At 56.8% G+C, this 18,995-nt stretch overlaps 1 protein-coding gene across 8 annotated transcripts; it reads right to left on the reverse strand.

Moving 5' to 3' along the window:
* Positions 1-129: 129 nt before the first annotated feature.
* GPR132 (G protein-coupled receptor 132) lies at positions 130-17,347 on the reverse strand. 8 transcript variants are annotated; one of them, XM_063793157.1, is made up of 5 exons: positions 17,010-17,329; positions 16,333-16,484; positions 7,886-7,999; positions 6,108-6,880; positions 130-2,836 (listed from the first exon to the last, which is right to left on the reverse strand). In XM_063793157.1, exons 4-5 carry the CDS (start codon positions 6,139-6,141, stop codon positions 1,728-1,730), a joined length of 1,143 nt encoding a protein of 380 aa, XP_063649227.1. In that variant the 5' UTR covers positions 6,142-6,880; positions 7,886-7,999; positions 16,333-16,484; positions 17,010-17,329; the 3' UTR covers positions 130-1,727. The 8 variants fall into 8 exon arrangements, with proteins under 8 accessions (XP_063649227.1, XP_063649230.1, XP_016782319.1 ...); XM_063793160.1 differs by lacking the exon at positions 6,108-6,880 and having other exon boundaries at positions 17,010-17,347; XM_016926830.4 differs by lacking the exons at positions 16,333-16,484; positions 17,010-17,329 and adding an exon at positions 16,111-16,210.
* Positions 17,348-18,995: the final 1,648 nt, after the last annotated feature.

Here is an 18,995-nt window from a genome sequence, read left to right on the forward strand (position 1 = left end):
CCCCAGCCCTGAATATTCCAGACTGGTCCAGAACCTCAGCCCCAACTTTTCAAGTCCCTGGTCACGGCTGTCCTCTGGAAGCCTAGGGGCACACTCCTCTCAAAGCAGGAGAAATGTTAACTGTGAAGGTTAAATTGCATTATTTCTTTTATTTTTATTATTTTTTTAATACCAAAAAAAGAGACAAGGTTTTGCCGTGTTGCCGAGGCTGGTCTCAAACTCCTGGCCTCAACTGATCCTCCCGTCTCAGCCTCCCAAAGTGCTGGGATGACAGGCGTGAGCACTGCCCTGCCGTGTGCTTTTATTTCTAAACACATTTTCCTAATGTATTTTTCTGATGACTCTCAAGGGGAGGATGGCTGTTTTGGCTGGGTGTGGTGGTGCATACCTGTAGTCCCAGCTACTCAGGAGGCTGAGCGGGGAGGATTGCTTGAGCCCAGGAGTTTGAGGCTGCAGTGAGCTATGATGGTGCCACTGTTCTCCAGCCCAGGCAACAGAGCAAGGCCCTGTCTCTAAAAAAATAAATATTAAAAACAAAAACAAAAACAAAACAAAAACAAGGAAGAGCAACTGCATAGCTGCCTGACAAAACGAGAGCGTGGCTCAGCCCCACGGCCCTGCGCAGCCTCCCTGGACGCCCCTGTGCTGTGCCGGGCACTGGGCTCCCCATGCAGGTGCTGCGTCTGCCCGGCTCTGTGCTCTGAGTGCATGCGATGTGCCCGAGGTGTCGGGGCAGGGAGGAGGATTGATCTCGATGGTGACCCAGTGAGGTAGGTGTCATTGGCCCCATTTTACAGAAAGGGAAACCAGGGCATCAGTGTGACCTGGCCTAGGCAAGGCCTTTGGGGCAGACCCAGATCTGACTCAGCCCCGAGGGTGCAGAGAGCTGGCTTTCTCTGCCAGACAAGCAGGCCAACTGCTGCACTCCCCCCTCAGTAAGGGGCTAGGGGTGGGGACCCCACCCTGTACGGACCCCTCACCAGCTTCTCCCCGAGGATGCTGCTGGGGACTCCTGGCACCCCTTGCCTCTGCTGTGGCTGTGTCACACCTGTCCTGCCAACTGTTGTTCTGGGCGTGGACATTTGGGGCTCCCCGTTGAGGACACCTGGGCTGCGCTCTGGGAGACAGCAGCTGGCCACCCTGCCCCACGGTTCCCTAGAGGCCCTCCAGCTCAGCACAGACCCAACCCCAGATGAGGGCGCCTGCCCCCTTGGAGGTGGTAGGCTGCCCTATGCCCTCCTGGGCGCTGCCACAGTGCTGGGTGACCTCCAGCATGGTGCCCACTGACATTCTGAGGCAGGAGCCCAGAGGGCCCACAATGCACCACCGCATCCAGGCAACGCTTGCAGAAATGCTCTGCAAATAAAGTCATCGCCACTGATGCGAACAGGGCAGCCACCAGGTACCTCTGCCAGCAGGCCTGCTACCTGCCCACAGCCAAGGGAGCCAGCCAGGCAGGCTGCTGATGAAGAGGCCCCACTGCCTGCCACACGCTCTCTGGGCTCCCGGAAGCCTGGAGGTGTCGCTCCTCCCCTTGGCATGCAGCCACCTTCCATGTGGGAAAGCCTGGGGCCAGTGGTCACGGAGGGAGTGGCTTCAGGAACGAGAAATTGGTAGTTTGTCTTCCAGAGGGGACATGGGCACTGTGGCTGGTGGGCTCAGTGGACAGGAACCACATTGCTGGCCCCAGGACCCCCAACCTGCCATCCCCCTGCCACACAGTGGGCTCAGCAGGACTCCTCAATCAGCCTCTTTGCAGGGCATGGTGACCCTGGTGGGTGCACGGGCCTGGAGAAGGTGTAGCGGTCTGCAAGGGCCATGGGCGACTGCAGCTCCTCGGTGTCCCTGGTGTTGGTGAGCCTGGTGATGTCTGTCCTCATGGACCACTGTTTCCACCCCTTATGGATTCTGGACACTTCTTGGCGGGAATGGTCCGTGGCCAGCACGTAGATAATGGGGTCAGCCACGCTGTTCACCGTGGACAGGCACAGAAACACCACAGAGGCTGTGTACAGCCTTTCCTCCAAGCTGCACATGGCGCTCCTGTCTCCTCTGTAGTAGGAAAAGGCAGCGGCTTTGACGAGGAGAACCAGGTGGTACGGGGCGAAGCAGACTAGGAAGATGACAACCACTGCGATGGCCGAGTGCTTCACCTTGGCCTTCTGGGCAGCGCTTAAGCCCATGCTCTGCTTGATGCTCCTGAAAATCCGGTGGTTGGTGAAGGCGATGATGGAGAGAGGGATGGCAAAGCCAACGGTGAACCTGGCGTAGTAGTACCCGGCAATCCTGCTGTCCATCTGCAGCATGTCGAAGCAGGTCTCCTTGTCTTCCGTCTGGAACACCGGGTAGTGAACGATCCCGACGAGGATGAAGATGCAGGCGGAGATGAGGATGGCGGTCCTCCGGCGGCGGTGGCCCCGACTCTCCAGCGCATACACCACGGCCACGAAGCGGTCGCAGGAGATGCAGCACAGGAAGAGGATGCTGACGTAGATGTTGCAGAAGAAGATGTAGGCGGTCACCTTGCAGGCCAGCAGGCCCAGGGTCCAGCGGTGCTGGTTGCGGATATAGATGACCCAGAGCGGCAGCGTGCCTGTGTACAGCAGCTCGCAGAGTGCCAGGCAGAGCAGGTAGACGGCCAGCACGTTGCCCTGCAGTACCTGCAGCAGCGCCAGCCACGCAGTCAGGCAGTTGGCCGGCACCCCCAGCGCGCACACTGCGCTGTACACCACGACCAGGACTATCCTGCTCTCCTCGAAGGACACGTTGCTGCAGGTCTTGGCGGAGAGGCCCAGGGAGGCCCACGGGGCAGTGGTGGTCACTGGGGTGGCGTTTCCTGTGGGACAGAGACAAGAGTGAGGACGGGAGTCCCTGGAAACCACCTGGGAGAGACTCTACTGTGGGAAGAAAGGATAGAAGCTTTGTGGTAGCTCAGACTAGACACACGCAGGTGTTTAAAACATTTCCAAATTGATTTTTTAGAGCAATTATTAGATAGTGGATCTCCAACCTAGCAGTGTCATGGACAAAGAATGCAGGCTGGGCAATACTGAATCATTTTTCTTTTTCTTTTTTTTTTTGAAATGGAGTTTTGCTCTTGTGGCCCAGGTTGGAGTGCAGTGGCACAACCTCGGCTCACTGCAACCTCTGCCTCCTGGGTTCAGGCAATTCTCCTGCCTCAGCCTCCCAAGTAGCCAGGATTACAGGCACGTGCCACCATGTCTGGCTAATTTTTGTATTTTAGTAGAGACGGGGTTTCACCATGTTGGCCAGGCTGGTCTCGAATTCCTGACCTCAGGTAATCCGCCTGCATCAGCCTCCCAAAGTGCTGGGATTACAGGCGTGAGCCATTGTGTCTGGGCAATGCTGAGTCTTTGTAACTCACTGAGGTTTTCAAAAATGTTGCTTCTGGCCCGGCACGGTGGCTCACACCTGTAATCCCAGCATTTTGGGAGGCTGAGGCAGGCAGATCACTTGAGGTCAGGCGTTTGAGACCAGCCTGGCCAACATGGAGAAACCCTGTCTCTACTAAAAATTTAAAACAAATAGTTGGGCGTGCTGGCTCGCACCTGTAATCCCGGCTACTCTGGAGGCTGAGGCAGGAGAATCATTTGAACCCAGGAGGCGGAGGTTGCAGCGAGCTGAGATCGTGCCGCTGTACTCCAGCCTGGGCAACAAGAGTGAGACTCCTCAAAAAAAAAAAAAAAGTTGCTTGTGTGTTTGAAAAGAACGTTGATCCTGTAATTGCTGTGTGAGTGCTTTTCTAAGCAGTCTGTTAGGCGCTGCTACTATGCCCTTCCAGTGCTGTCCTACTTTGCCTCCACTTGCCACCTGGCCCCATAGCTGGGCACTGCCTCATCCTAATTCCTAACCTGTAGTCTTTTTTTTTTTTTGGAGATGGAGTCTCTCCCTCTGTTGCCCAGGCTGGAGTGCAGTGGCGCGATCTCAGCTCACCGCAACCTCTGCCTCCCGGATTCAAGGGATTCTCCTGCCTCAGCCTCCTGAGTAGCTGACATTACAGGCATGCGCCACCACGCCCAGCTAATTTTGTATTTTTAGTAGAGATGGGGTTTCTCCATGTTGGTTAGGCTTATCTTGAACTCCCGACCTCAGGTGATCTGCCCTCCTCGGCCTCCCAAAGTGCTGGGATTACAGGTGTGAGCCACTGCGCCCGGCTAATCTGTAGTCTTACCACATATTTGCCTGTGTGAACTATCAATTACTAAAAAAGATAATTAAAAGCTCCTGTGGGAGTGGTGGATTTGTCCACCTCTCCTTGTATTCTCCCAGTGCTTGCTTTACGTATTTGAAGCTACTGTGAATTGGGGCATAGGAGTCACAGATGGTTCTGTCTTCTTGGTGACTTGATCCTCTTATTACTATGTCATGTGATACCCCTCCTCTCGGTGGCAGGAGACTAATGACCCCACCCAAAAGATGTCTGAATCCTAATCCTTGGGACATGTAGATATGGCAGGTTACATGGGAAAGGGGAACTAAGGTTGCAAGTTGAATGAAGGTTGCTAACTAGCTGACAGTAAAATAAAGAGATTATTCTGGACTATCTGGTGGGCCCAATGGAATCACAAAAGTCCTTAAATGTGGGAGAGGGCAAAAGAAAAGGAGATCAAAGTGATCTCAGCAACCTGCCTCAAACACAGCTCTCCGAGGTCAGAAACTCATCCTTTCCAGCCAGGGGGTTGCTAGAGGTCACGCAGGGTGTGCAGTGGTGTGACTTCCCCAAGCTCTGCCAGCGCCACCAGCTCCAGTGTCCTGGCTGCCCACTCTGGCTGAGTTCATGCTTCTGGGCCTTCTGTGGTTACAGATCATGGAGCCCCACCTCCAGGTCAGCAGGAAGCCGCAGACAGACCTGGCCTCAGCACCCGAGGGACGGACAGAGCATTGCCAAACTTATCGGGCCGCAGCAGCCCCGGGCGGGGCAAACTTCAGCTGTGCCCTGGTGCAAGGTCAGGGGTCCCTGGGCACTGTCCAGCCCGCTGGCCTCAGGAACCTTCCACATGCAAATGTCATAGTTTCCTTGACCTCCCTCCTGTACTTGAGGGCCTGTTGACCTCCAGCACGATGGGGCGTCACCCCGAACGGGGTCAGCCCTGCGGCCCCATTGTGTCGCTCTTTTTTTTTCTTTTCTTTTTTTTTTGGGACATAGTCTCAAAAAACTGTGTTGATGCCCAGGCTGGAGTGCAGTGGCGTGATCTCTGCTACTGCAACCTCTGCCTCCCAAGTTCAAGTGATTCTCCTGCCTCAGCCTCCCGAGTAGCTGGGACTACAGGCACTCGCCACCACGCCCGTCTAATTTTTGTATTTTTAGTAGAGACAAGGTTTCACCAGGTTGGCCAGGCTGGTCTCGAACTCCTGACCTCGGGTGATCTCCCCACCTTGGCCTCCCAAAGTGCTGGGATTATAGGTGTGAGCCACCACGCCAGGCCACTTGTTTTTGTGCATTTAAAAAATTCAGCTGGGTGCAGCGGCTCACGCCTGTAATCCCAGCACTTTGGGAGGCCAAGGTGGGGAGATCACTAGAGGTCAGGAGTTCGAGACCAGCCTGGGCAACCTGGTGAAAACTCGTCTCTACTAAAACTACAAAAATTAGACGGGCGTGGTGGCAGGTGCGTGTAGTCCCAGCTACTTGGGAGGCTGAGGCAGGAGAATGGTGTGAACCCAGAAGGCAGAGATTGTGCCACTGCACTCCAGCCAGGGCGACAGAGCAAGACTCCATCTCAAAAAAAAAAAAAAAAAAAAAAAAAAATTCGGCCCCATGGGCCGTTCATTCCTTTAATCCCAACGCTTTGGAAGGACAAGGCAGGTGGATCACCCAAGGTCTGGAGTTCCAGACCAGCCTGACCAACATGGTGAAATCCCATCTCTACTAAAAATACAAAAATTAGCCAGGCGTGGTGGGCACCTGTAATCCCAGCTACCCGGGAGGCTGATGCAGGAGAATCCCTTGAACCTGGGAGGCAGAAGCTGCAGTGAGCCGAGATTGTGCCACTGCACTCCAGCCTGGGCGATAGAGTGAGACTCAATCGCAAGAAAAAAAATTGAAAAAGTGGAAAATTGTGGCAAAATACACATAACAAGGAATTTACCATTGTAACCGTTTTTCAGTAGCATTGGGCACATTCACATTCTTCTGCAACCATCGCCAGCATCCGTCGGCAGAACCTTCTCATCTTCCCAAACGGAGACTCTGCCCCAGGAAGCACTCGCTCTGCATTTGCTCCCAGCCCCCGGGCCTCCATTCCACTTTGTCTCTGTGCGCTGGGCTCCCCTGTCACCTCCCCACGTGGGTGGGCATCTGTGCGTGTCTTCAGCGTGTGTCCTTCCGTGTCTTACGTGCTCCACTCGCCACAGTGTCCTCAAGCTGCCTCCTGTTGCAGCCTGTGCCAGGATTTCCCTTCCTTTCAAAGGCGGGATGGTATTCCATTGTATTCAGTGTGTCCTCCAGGGTCTCGCCAAAAATATAAATATATATATATATTCCACTGTGCCCTTCCATCGTGAGCAATCCTCCACGTGTGGCGTGTGGCGTGTGGTGTGTTCTGCTCAGCCACGACTCCGCTGACAGACGCTCGGCTGCCTCTGCGCCTTAGCTGAGCTGCTGAGAATGACGGTGTCAAGAACATGAGGAGGGCTGTTCACGTCCCTGCTTTCCGTTCTCCTGGGTCAGACCCACAGTTGGCATTGCTGGATCTCACGGCAGTTCCGTCTCATCTCGTGGGGCGCCTCCGCGCTGTCCTCCACGGGGGTGGCGCCGGCCCACCTTCCCCCGGCGGTGTGCAGGGCTCCGGTCTCCCCACAGCCTCGCTGCGCTTGCTGGGTTTCTCCGGGTGAGCGTCGTGCCCCTTGCTCACCTTCCTCCCTGGGCAGAGGGAGAGAGTGGGTGTGACTGGGCTGCCTCACACTCAGTTGTCACCACTTCGCCCAAGACACAGGCCTGTGGCGGGCGGCGGGGGGCAGTGAAGGCAGTTCTCGGGTGGGAGGCCCAACGTCTGTGTTTGCACTCACTGTTCTTCACCCGGATCGCTCTTTTCCCATCAAACGAGCGCCCCAGCCCCGCTGTGTGAGTCCCGAGCTCAGAGGAAGTTTCGGGGCCCCTACACGGCCCCGTCTCTTTCATGACAGTCACAGGCCCTGGGAGGCAGAGCCAGAATCCAAAACACAAGGGGAGACGCAGCCAAGACCCGGGGTGGCCAGACGGGCCCCTCCCACCTCAGCCTGCACAGAGCCGCTCTGGTCTGTTCCCTCCCCGACTTCCTACGGCTCCCCCACCCCACACGTCGTCGCCCGTGCGGTCTCAGTCAGGGCCTCGGTGCCCCTCAGTCCCACACCCCCTGCTCCAGGCCTCACGCAGCCTTGGGACCTTCACCTCTGGACACCAGGTCCGTGGTGTCTGTGGCTCTGTGCCCATCTGGTGAGGAGGCTGTCCCCCGCTCCCCCGCCTCCTGCCACAAGTGACCTCCTGGGAAGAGAGCCTTCCTGGTGGGTCAGAAGTAGGGGCAATGGCACCAGGAGACACGTGGATGCGGGGGGGCTGGTGGTCAGCTCCTCATGGCCCAGACCGTGCAGGGCTCCCCTGGGACCTGTGGGACAGCCAGCCCCCTGACTCAGTACTGTGTCGCCCTCCCGGGAGCCACCAACTATGCCCTCATTCCCGTTCCTGGCTTCCCAGAACTTCACGAAAGAATTATGAAATCAGCCCTTCATTTCTCCATGTAGCACCTCTAAATTTATTATTGCTGAGCTAGTTTTTATCTTGATAATCTATTTTTATGTGTTAATTTTTGAATTATGAGACAACATGCTTCATGGAAAAATTCTCATGGGCTTCCTCTTACATGTTCAAAGTCGGAGAAAGCTCTCTCACCTGGCATATTTTGCAGGTTCCAATCTCAGTGTGGCTCTAAGATAAGCTTTCTAAGTACATGTCATGCGTCTTGTCGGTCCTATCAAGACGTTCACTCTGAGAGTTTAAAATGACCTGGAGAAAGAGTAGGTTGAAATTGTTTTAGGGAAATCAGATTGAATCACAAGTTAACCCATTGACAAACGGCTAGTGAGTATTTACTAATTTACTAAGTGGCCCGTTGATTCGTAGGTGTTTTTTAAATGTTAAGAATCTGCCGTTGCATCCCACATGAGAAACACAAGCAAGGCTCCAAGCCAACAGGCATCAAAACGTCACATTAGCCACTGAGACTACATACGATTCTTATTTTATTTTATTTTATTTTTTGAGATGGAGTCTTGCTCTGTCGCCCAGGCTGGAGTGCAGTGGCACAATCTCGGCTCACTGCAACCTCTGCCTCCCGGGTTCAAACTATTTTCCTGCATCAGCCTCTTGAGTAGCTGGGACTACAGTCGCCTGCCACCACCCCCAGCTAATTTTTTTTTTTTTTTTTTTTTTTTTTTTGAGACAGAGTCGCACTCTGTTGCCCAGGCTGGAGTGCAATGGCATGATCTCGGCTCACTGCAACCTCTGCCTCCTGGGTTCAAGCGATTCTCCTGTCTCAGCCTCCCAAGTAGCTGGGACTACACATACGTGCCACCATGCCCAGCTAGATTTTGTATTTTTAGTAGAGACGGGGTCTCACCATGTTGGGCAGGCTGCTCTCAAACTCCTGACCTCAAATGATCCACCCACCTCGGCCTCCCAAAGTGCTGGGATTACAGGCGTAAGCCACCGCACCTGGCCTAGGTACTCTTCTTGTTTGTCAATTATACCTTTATAAAGCTGGGAGAGAAAAGAAAGTTGATGAGCTTTCACAGAAAACATAAAAATAGCTCCTAAAGGCCAGGTGTGGTAACTCATGGCTGTAAATCCCAGCCCTTTGAGAAGCTGAGGTGGGAGGATAGCTGGAGTCCAGGAGTTCAAGACCAGCCTGGGCAATATAGTAACACCCCACACCTACAAAAATATAAACAGGCATGATGGTGCACACGTGCAGTCCCAGCTACCCAGGAGGCTGAGTTGGGAGGCTCGCTTGAGCCCAGGAGGTAGGGGTTGCAGTGAGCTGTGACTGAGCTGCTGCACTCCGGCCTGGGCTACAGAGAGAGACCCCGTCTCAAGAAAAAAGAAAAGTTCCTAAAATCTGAAAAATGTTCAACTCCACTTCTAATCAAAGAAATGCAAACATGAACATCTGAAAGACAGTCTTTTAAAATCTTTTTTTGGCCTACCATGTTGGCAAAAATAAAGACCTTTTAAACTCATAGTGTTTGAGAGTAGGCAATGGGTGCCCGTACACGGGACTGACGGAAGTATGAATTGACTCGCAGCAAAATTTTGCAATATGTTTCCAAAAATCTCAAATGTGCTCTACTTTTGACCTGGCTGATCCCCTTCTAGGAATTTTTCCTGGCTACCCGAGGTGTGACGTGCACATGGCCTGGAAGCTGTGTCACCCACAGCATGAGGGGCCCGGAGGAGGGAGGCATGACAGGTGGGCAGCAGATGGCTCAGGGCATGCAGGGGGGTGGCGCAAGGCGCCCAGGGGCCTGTCCCTCTGCTTCCTTCCCTAACCTGAGGTGCCTCTAAAACAGGCACCACCCTGACCAGCCAAAGAGGATTTGCAGGGAGGAGAGCGCCCTAAACCCATCCTCAGATGGTGTTTGTGCCTCTCCCACAGCCCTGCAAAGCCTGAGGGTCTCACTCTGCTGTTTCCGGGCCCTGCAGTGCAGGGATAGAGGCTGAGCCTGGCGGCTGCCTCACTAGCTCCAATCCTGCCTCCCTGGTGCCAGGCTCAACCCCCACCCCATGCTGCCTGGTGCTGCCCTCTATCAGCCGAGACCCTCATGGGAAGCCAGCAGGTGCAGTCAGTCTCCCAGCGCACACTCCCCTCCCAGGGCAGGGCTGGCCCAGCTACAGGCAGAGCCCCTACACAGCAAGGCCCCTTTGGGCCCGAGGCCTGTATGTTGAGAGGCTGGCCAGGGGCACTCCCTGGAGCCACTTGCTCTTCCCGCCCATCCCACGTGGCTCTTGCAGGAATTCTCTGGAAGCTGCTCAAAAGTGAGGCAGAACCCAGGGACACCCACACCAAGGGCTCTGGGCCAGCAGGTGGGGCTGCCTGTGTGTTGACATCCCCAGCTGCCCTTTCAAGTATATTTCTGTGAAAGGAAAGTATCTTGGGCCCCTTCAAAGCTGGGAACTGCTCAGCGCCGATCTGCCTGGCGTTCTATTCAGTCATCCCTCTGCTCACTGAGACAGATGCATATTCTGATGCCTCCTTTGGAGAGACTTATCAGAAACTGAAAACAATGCAACCATTTGTCTCTCGCCTACCTGTGACCTACCCACAGGTAGGCGAGAGACAAATGGTTGGGAAGCCCCCTCCCTGCTTCGAGTTGTCCCCACCTTTCTGGATGGAACCAATGTACGTCTCACATATATTGATTGATGTCTCTTGTCTCCCTAAAATGCATGAAACCAGGCTGCGCCCGACCACCCTGGGCACGTCATCAGGACTTCCTGAGGCTGTGTCACAGACGCGTGTCCTCAATTTTAGCAAATAAACCTCCTAAAATGATTGAGACTTGTCTCGACATTTTTTAACAACTGGAAAAACAGGAAGCCACAATGTTCTCCTGAGATTACAGGAAGCTCGTTAACTTATGGAGAATTTTAAAGCAATACCTTGAAAACACATGAAAAAGTGAGACACTGAGTCAAGAAAGAATCAAGAAAAGCCATCTCCAAAGTGATGCCCCCTTGGCAGTGGGTGGTGTGGGCCGAAGGGGTTCCTGGGCTACCCATTCTGCCCCCACCCTGCCACTGGCTGGAGTAAGTATGCACTGCTCCCTGCATTTCGGGCCAACCCCCTGAGTGGAGATGGTGGGGCAGCGCTGAGGGTCTTCAGACTCTCCCTCAGGTGCCTGTGTGCTGGGCGCTGCCCTCCCAGCTGCTGCTCTGCCAAGATCCGTGTGGCCCTGTCGTTTGGCTGCTGCGCCCAGCTCCAAGGCCCAGCAAGAGATGCAGGGCTCTCTGGCCATGCCCAAAACAGAGGGGTCAGTAGGTGAGGAAGCAGTGAGCCGGAACCAGGAGGGCCAAGGAAGGCAGACCCCCAGCCAGGCAGGGGGCCCAAGTGGGCTGGGGGCATGTCAGAGCCACCTGGGACCAGTCCTGTTCCTTCTGAGCCCCGGGGGTGTGGGAGGCCCGACCAGCCTCACACTGGGTCTGGCTTCCCTCCTCAGCTGCCGAGTCCCCTTCAGTGGCCCTAGAAGCCCGCATACTCTTGCTCGCTGGTGTCTACTCCGATTCTGCAGCCGCCCCCTCCCCACCTTTCAAATTCTGAATAACACGAGGCAGGGACCTCTCCTGTCAAATGAGCAGGAGTGAGCACACGGAGCCACTGCCTGAGGCCCCTGGGCCCCATCAGAACGCCTGAGCCGCCCAGGAAGGGGCTCCCGGGGAGTCTGCCTCCTTCACTTTAACTGGACCAAGGGTTCTGAAAACCCTCCCAAACCTGGGAGGGTGAACTCTTGCTGGTCCAGGGCTGTGCCGCCCAGTCACGCCAATGCCAGCCGGCAACCCTGGGGCAGAGGGCTGCAAGCACTTCTGCAAAACCAAAGGAAGTGGCAGCTGAAGTGGAAATGCACGCTCCCCTCCCGGGCCCCAGCCGCAGGCAGAGGCTCACAGCGAGGCCCCTCTGGGATCCAGGCCTGTATGTTGAGAGCAGAGACTAGCCAGGGGCAGGAGCCGGAGCCACCTTCCCATCCAGCTGGTCCCATGCGGCCCATGCGCGCGAGCTGCTGACGTCCAGATCCCGCCACGTGCCTGACCTTTGGGCACCACAGCCTGGCGAGGATGCCTGGAAAGAGTCAGTGGGCCCAGCAGGAGGCCCGGTGGGAACAAACCAAGGCAGGGCAGCCGGAGAGCCGGGCCCACTGGGACGTCCCAACTCCCTCGCACCAAGGTCCAGCTCCTTACCACGCATGGCCAACCAGGCTTGGGCGCCGGGGGAGCCCTGCACCAGCCCTTTGCTTATCAGAGCACATCCAGGCTTTGTCTGGCATTCCCTGCCGGACAGGCCCACAGCCTCAGGCAGCCCACCGGCCTCTTCCGAGGGCCTTCCTGGACCAGGGTCCGGGGTCCCGCCAGCACCTGCTCACCATCCTTTTGCTGCACCTGCTACTCTTACTGCCCCTGGGAGCCTCTGCCTCCCCTCGGGGTGAGTGAGCTCAGGATAGGGGCTCAGGGCCCTCTCTCCGGCCAGCCCAGTGGCCCCACCCACCAGCTGCAGTGTCGCGGTCTGTCCTGGCCGGGGGCCAGGGCTGTTTCCTCCACAGAAAGGGGCACGGGGTACAGCAGGTCACCCACATTTCAGGCCCTGCTCTTCCTCGGGGAGGGTGCAGTGGGGCCCGGGTCCTCTCTCAGCTTCCCCTGGGGCTGGGTCTTCAAGTGGAAGGACAAGGCCAGGCAGAGGCTTCCTGTGTTGTTCCACTCAGGAAGCAGGCACCACCCTCCTGGGTGGGGGGGAGTCCCTCCTGGGCTGTGCATGGGGACCGCCCCTTCCTCTCATCACCCCAGCTGTCTGGCCCACCGGTGGGGCTCCTCTCAGCTGCGGGGTGGGTGGGAGCGACTGAGCCCTGTGGGAAAGGCCCCCGGTGCAGACTTTCACTTCTGAAACAGCAGCAAGGTGCTCCCAGCCTGCCGGAGGCTGGGGTAGGGGATAGCCCACCATGCTCACAGCACCAGCGATGCCAGCCTGGCCTGGTGGACTCCAGGGGACTCTGTTCTTGGTCTGCTCTGAGGGACTATGACAGGCTGAGGCCCCCCATCACCATCCAACTCCAACTGGATTCAGGGCAGCGTGGTCAGACATGATGGCCATGGTGAGGTCCCTCGGATGACTCCAGCCACAAGGCCACAGTGTGTGTGGGCCCAGGTCAGCCTGACACCCCCGTCCACCCATCCCTGAGCTCCAGCTGCATCTCCTGTCCCTGCTGGCCCTGGGCCCCTGCCTCCACCTCGCATCAGCAAATGACCAAGCCCCTCATCTCCCAGCCTCCATGCTGGGCAAATGTGTCCCTGTCCAGCTCCGTCTTCAAGCCACACCTTGGCAGCCCACTGAGGCCAGCCCTCCACTGCTCTCTGGACTTCTCTCTCCCGTGTCCAACCTGCCTTTCTCCCACTCTCAGCGTGTCAGCTCCGAGGCTGCTCTGCCTCACACTTTCCATGCTTCCTCCATGAACCCATGTTCTTTCTTTCTTTTTTTCTTTTGCCTTTTTTGCCTTTTCTTTCTTTTCTTTTCTTTTCTTTTTTTTTTTTTTTTGAGATGGAGTCTTGCTCTGTTGCCCAGGCTGGAGTAAAGTGGCACGATCTTGGCTCACTGCAACCTCTACCTCCCAGGTTCAAGCAATTCTCCTGCCTCAGCCTCCCGAGTGGTTGGGACTACAGGCACGCCACCACGTCCAGCTACTTTTTTTGTATTTTTAGTAGAAACAGGGTTTTGCCATGTTGCCTAGGCAGGTCTTGAACTCCTGGGCTCCAATGATCCTCCTGCCTCAGCCTCCCAAAGTGCTGGGATTACGGTGTGAGCCACTACGCCCAGCTTTTTTTTCTTTAAATACTATTAAAATTGTTCTCTCTCTCTCCCTAACCCTCTCCCTCTTTCTCTTACTTTATTTGTTTGTTTGTTTGTTTATTTACTTATTTTGGAGACAGGGTCTTGCTCCCTCATCCAGGCTGGAGTACAGTGGCAAAATCTCTGCTCACTGAAACCTCCACCTCCCAGGCTCACATCATCTTCCCTTCTGACTAACTGGGACTACAGGCACCTGCTGCCACGCCCAGTTAATTTTTGTACTTTTATTCTTAGAGACGAGGTTTCCCTATGTTACCCAGGCTGGTCTCGAACTCCTGGGCTCAAGAAATCCGCCGGCCTCGGTCTCCGAAAGTGCTGGGATTACAGGCGTGAGCCACCATGCCTGGCCAATGAATCCATCTTCCAGATTAGAGAAGCACCACATGTTCCTGGGATGGACATTTCAGTAACAGGATCTAGCGTGACCTCACCCAGCCACTGTCCCTGGAGCTCTCTGGCCTGCAGTTGCTGTGCTCCTCCAGTCTTTTAAAATCTATTTTGTAACTCTTTTTTTTTTTGAGGCGGAGTTTCTCTCTCGTTGCCCAGGCTGGAGTGCAGGGGTGCGATCTTGGCTCACTGCAACCTCTGCCTCCCGGGTTCAAGTGATTCTCCTGCCTCAGCCTCCCGAGTAGCTGGGATTAGCAGGCGCCCGCCACCATGCCCGGCTAATTTTTTGTATTTTTAGTAGAGAAGGGGTTTCGCCATATTGGTCAGGCTGGTCTTGAACTCCTGACCTCAGGTGATCCGCCCGCCTCGGCCTCCCAAAGTGCTGGGATTACAGGTGTGAGCCACCACGCCCAGCCTGTTTTGTAACTTTTTATGATGGAACTTTTCAGACAGACACAAAAGGACAGAGAAGGAGCCCTGGCCCCTGCCATGTGCAGGGAGCAGTTCCTCATTCCAGCCCATTTGTCAAAAACAGCTCCTCAGGCTGCTGAGGTCTGTCTTGTGGATTGTCTGTAATTTCTTTCTTTTTTTTTTTTTTTTGAGACAGAGTTTCACTCTCGTTGCCCAGGCTGGAGTGCAATGGCACGATCTCGGCTCACCACAACCTCCGCCTCCTGGGTTCAAGTGAGTCTCCTGCCTCAGCCTCCCAAGTAAATGGGATTACAGGCGTGTGCCACCACGCCCGGCTAATTTTGTATTTTTAGTAGAGACAGGGTTTCACCATTTTGGTTAGGCTGGTCTCGAACTCCTGACCTCAGGTGATCCACCTGCCTCGGCCTCCCAAAGTGCTGGGATTACAGGCGTAAGCCACTGCACCTGGCTGGATTGCCTGTAATTTCTAAGCTGTTTCACGGTTGCTGGCCATTCCTAGCCATTTCCGTCTTTTACTCCCACCTGCTTTGGCACCAGGCAAACCTATGACCTCTTTTCTGCCGTCACGTTTGAGACAAACCCTAGGGAGGGAAATGTTGAGTCACCAGCTCCAACCTCCCTGCTCCACCACGCCCGTCCAAAGCCCATTGTCAACTTTCTTATTTTTCCCAATTTGATAGTGTTGCCCAGGCTAGAGTGCAATGGCGCGATCTCGGCTCACTGCAAGCTCCGCCTCTCAGGTTCAAGCGATTCTCCTGCCTCAGCCTCCCAAGTAGCTGGGATTACAGACGTGTGCCAACACGCCCGGCTAATTTTTGTATTTTTAGTAGAGACAGGGTATCACCATGTTGGTCAGGCTGGTCTCAAACTCCTGACCTCAAGTGATCCGCCCACCTCGGCCTCCCAAAGTGCTGGGATTACAGGCATGAACCACCGTGCCCAGCCCCTATCCTCATCTTCTTCCAGGAGCTTCTGCTCTCCCACCTCGGCCTGGCCAATCTCCTGAAATATCATTTTGTGCTCAGCCCAACTGGCCAGTCTTCAGTGGTCAGTCCCAGTCCCTTGCAGTGGTACAGACCCATGTCATGCACTTGACAGAAGGTATTGGGTCCCCCGCCCCACTGTGCCTGGTGCGCTGAACGCCACCCCAAAGGCCGGTGACCTGCCCAGCCCCAGGATCTTGTCACGTGACTGGGCCAACTGCCACTCACCGCAGCACAGCCCCCACTGCCCTGCTTTTCCCTCTGTGTAACCCCACAAGCAGCACAGGCCCCACAGACAGAAGCCCAGCCCTTCAGTGCCCCCCGACCAATCACGGAAGCAAGTGGCCAAGGAGAGATTCCAGGGACAAAGTCCAGCCCCCTGACTCACCCCCATCTGGACCAGTAGCCAGGGAAGCCTTTTCCAGAAGAAAGTCTCCAGGAAGGTGGTGGTGACAAAGATACAATGGAAACTGCTGTCCCTCTCCCCCAAATCCTCCGGCCCCATCACATCTGTGGTCACTGGGGGTCCTGGGTTCTCTCGGGAGGGACCCCAGATTAAGAACCCTCAACAAAGCCTCCATCTTTACCAACAAATCACCTTTGCCTTCAGATCCCCCTCTGCCCGCCTCCAGCTCCCAGCCCCCAGCCCCATCCCAGAGCCTGGCCCCCCAGGCCCACTCCCCAGCACGCAGAGCCCAGCGACTTACCCAGGGCGCCGCCTGCGTGGCTAGCCTCGTACCCCTCCCTGCAGTCCTAGCTGAGGTTTCAGGAAGTAGCAGGGGTCTAATTATGTTCTGTCTAGAACTCCCCTAACCACAAACAGGGCTGAGCTAGGGGTTAGCCAACCGGGCTGGGGTATCTTACTGGTGATGACAGCATGGCCTCGTCACCTTCCTGGGGGAGGGAGTGGCAGGAAACCCCAGACTTACCTCTTTTGGCAATAGCAGCACTCAGAGCCAGGCTCCACTCACTCAGGAGCTCCCAGGCAGGTGCTGGGGCCTGGCGCGGCACGGCGGCTGTCCGTGTGTCCCCAGACAGGCCAGGCAGGACAGGGGTCCTGGAAAGGCTGCAGGGAGGGGTCCTGGAAAGACAAAATCCAGCTCCTCTGCAGCTCAGGCCTGGTGTTGCCAGCTCTCGGGCCAGGCAAGCACGGAGCAGGGTGACTTCCCAGAGGCTGTGTCCTCCCAGGAGTCCCTGTCCGGGGTGCCAGGAGTAGAGAGGCTGAGTGCGCCCACTGCAGCCCCGGGACCAGGATGGCGCCTGCATGTCCTGGAAGGCTCGGCACAGCCACTGCACACAAGCACCCTCCCCTCCCCGCCTCCCCCTTCCTACATGGGGCAGGGCCGTGTGGGAAGAACAGCCCACTGCACACTCCACATTCCTCCCCCAGCCCTACCTCAACCCCTCCTGCATCCAGAACCAAGCCTGGCCTGGCCCAGGAGCCCTGCGGGTGGGCTTCTCTGTGAGGGGCCCTGTGGGAACTGGAGGGTGGGCAGGCAGGGTTGCCTGGGACAGTCCCCCTCACTGTGGGGCTTCCGGCCATGATGGGCCCAGTTTCCTTGGAAAAGGCCAGCTGGCTGTGGACAGCACCCACAACCCCACTCACCTCCAGGCTGCTTCTGAGTTTCAGGGCACAGACCCACCCTGGTGCCCACTCCCGAGCCTGCCAAGCTCCATCCAAGCCAGGCTCTTTCAGCAGTGGGGACAGGGCCGGGCTGAGGGAAGGAGCTGGGGACCACAAATGTCTCCAAGCGACACTGCCCAGCACCGCAGCAGGGACGGTCACTGAGCGAAGACAGCCGCCATCCTGGGTGGGTACACCCACGGCCAGGAGAGGCCGGTGGAGGCCGAGCCCCCAGTCTACACTTTCCCCCAGACACGTGGATCACAGCTGCCCCCTGCTGCGGGGCCGCATGGCTGGAGGCTGCCTCCGAACAGCGATTTCAGAAGGTTTTGTGTGGGTGGCAGTGGAGTCCCTGGAAAGCTGGGCTTTCCCATTGCCCTGGCGGGGAGGCGCAGGTCTCAGGGCAGGGCCTACCTTGGCTTTCCAGAAACACCTGCCCAGGGGGCTGTGATCCTCTAGGGGATCTGATGCAAACACACGCCTCCACAGGCCACTGCTCATGGGGTCACTGGCCTCCTGGGTCTTTGGGCCAGGGCAGCCCCACCCTCGGAGCAGCAATAGACGAAGCCCACATCAGGCCAGCGGGGGTGATGGCCAGGGACAGCTGTGGGTTCCTGTCGCTGGCCCCAGCAGCCTCCTAGGACCTGCCCCGTCCTGCGCCCCACTGGGTGGTCTGTCACGTTCACCAGGCCTCCTCTGCGCCCCCTGGTGAGGGGTCCAGGAGTGACATGCGGACCCGGCTCAGGCCATTGTCACCCTCCATGCCTTCTGGCCTTTGCCAGGCAGTCCGGGAATAGCCGATTCAAGTGAGGTCAGTTGAATCCTCTCTTTGGATCCTTCACTGGGGTCTGGGAAAGGAAAGTTGTGTCCCTTGGGTGGCAGGAGCTGTGGGTATGAGCTGGGGGATTGGCAGCCGTGTACCGGCTCCCCTGCCCCTGCCAGGTGGAGAAGCCAGGCTGGGGTGGAGGGCAGGCAGGAGCCTGGGAGTCCAAACACTGACAGCCTGGGGGTGTGGACCGGCCCTGCCTATTCCCACCGGGCCTCCGGGACCAGTGGAGGCTGCCCCGGGCTGTGCGGCACCTGGGGTGTTGTCTCTGAGAAGCCCGTCAGGGAGCTGGCTCTCCCTGCTCTGACCCCAGCAAAGCGATTCATACCCAGAGAATCCCTCACCAACAGGAGAGCAGGTTTCAGACAGGAAGTCACCCGAACATCCCACGGCTGAGTCACGTGCCAGAACAGCTCCCTGCGGCCCAGACACAGCAGTGGTGAGGTCCAAGCTGCAGACATGGGGTGCAACTTCACATCCCGATGTGTGCACCAGAAACCGCCCTGCTGTCCGGTGGGCTCACCAGCCGTTCTCCTGGCCTGTCTGGACCCTGCAGAAGCCAAAGCTGGTGATTGCTTGCTAATTTGTCCAGTCAGTCTGGGAAGGCCTGGGCCCAGAGGGAGACAAGGCCAGGAATAAGGGAAGGGAGGGTCAGAGCAAGAAATGTCCAGGGGGCAAAGTTGGAAGGAGCTGGAAAGATGGGACGAGGGACCCAAAGAGCCCCTGTGCATGGGGCCAGTGTGGTCTGCTCCACCTCCCGGGCAGACACAGGGCCTTGCTCTTGTCTGGCCCTAAAAAACCCTGAATGGCCAGCTCTGGCCTTCCCCACCTGGTGCGTCTGGAGCAGAAGTTCCCAAGGGCTACCTTGCATGTGGGGTGCGGCTGTCCCCCAAGCCAGGTGTGACCACGCTGTGGGGGCTTGTGGGGCTGCTCCTCTGGTGACGGCGGCAGGGGTGGGTCGGGGGCCTTTGCTCTGTAACTGTAGAGAGACAGTGGCCAGAAGGGTAGGCTTTGAGAGTGGGGGCCCCAGGCCTCCCAGCCTCCCAGGAGGACAGGTGTGGCGGGCAGATGCCCAGATCCCTGTTGGTCCCGTCGCCCAGGCTGGAGTACAATGGTGCAATCTCGGCTCATGCAACCTCCGC

Source organism: Pan troglodytes, chromosome 15 (genome assembly GCF_028858775.2).
Source record: "Pan troglodytes isolate AG18354 chromosome 15, NHGRI_mPanTro3-v2.0_pri, whole genome shotgun sequence".
NCBI lineage: Eukaryota > Metazoa > Chordata > Mammalia > Primates > Hominidae > Pan > Pan troglodytes.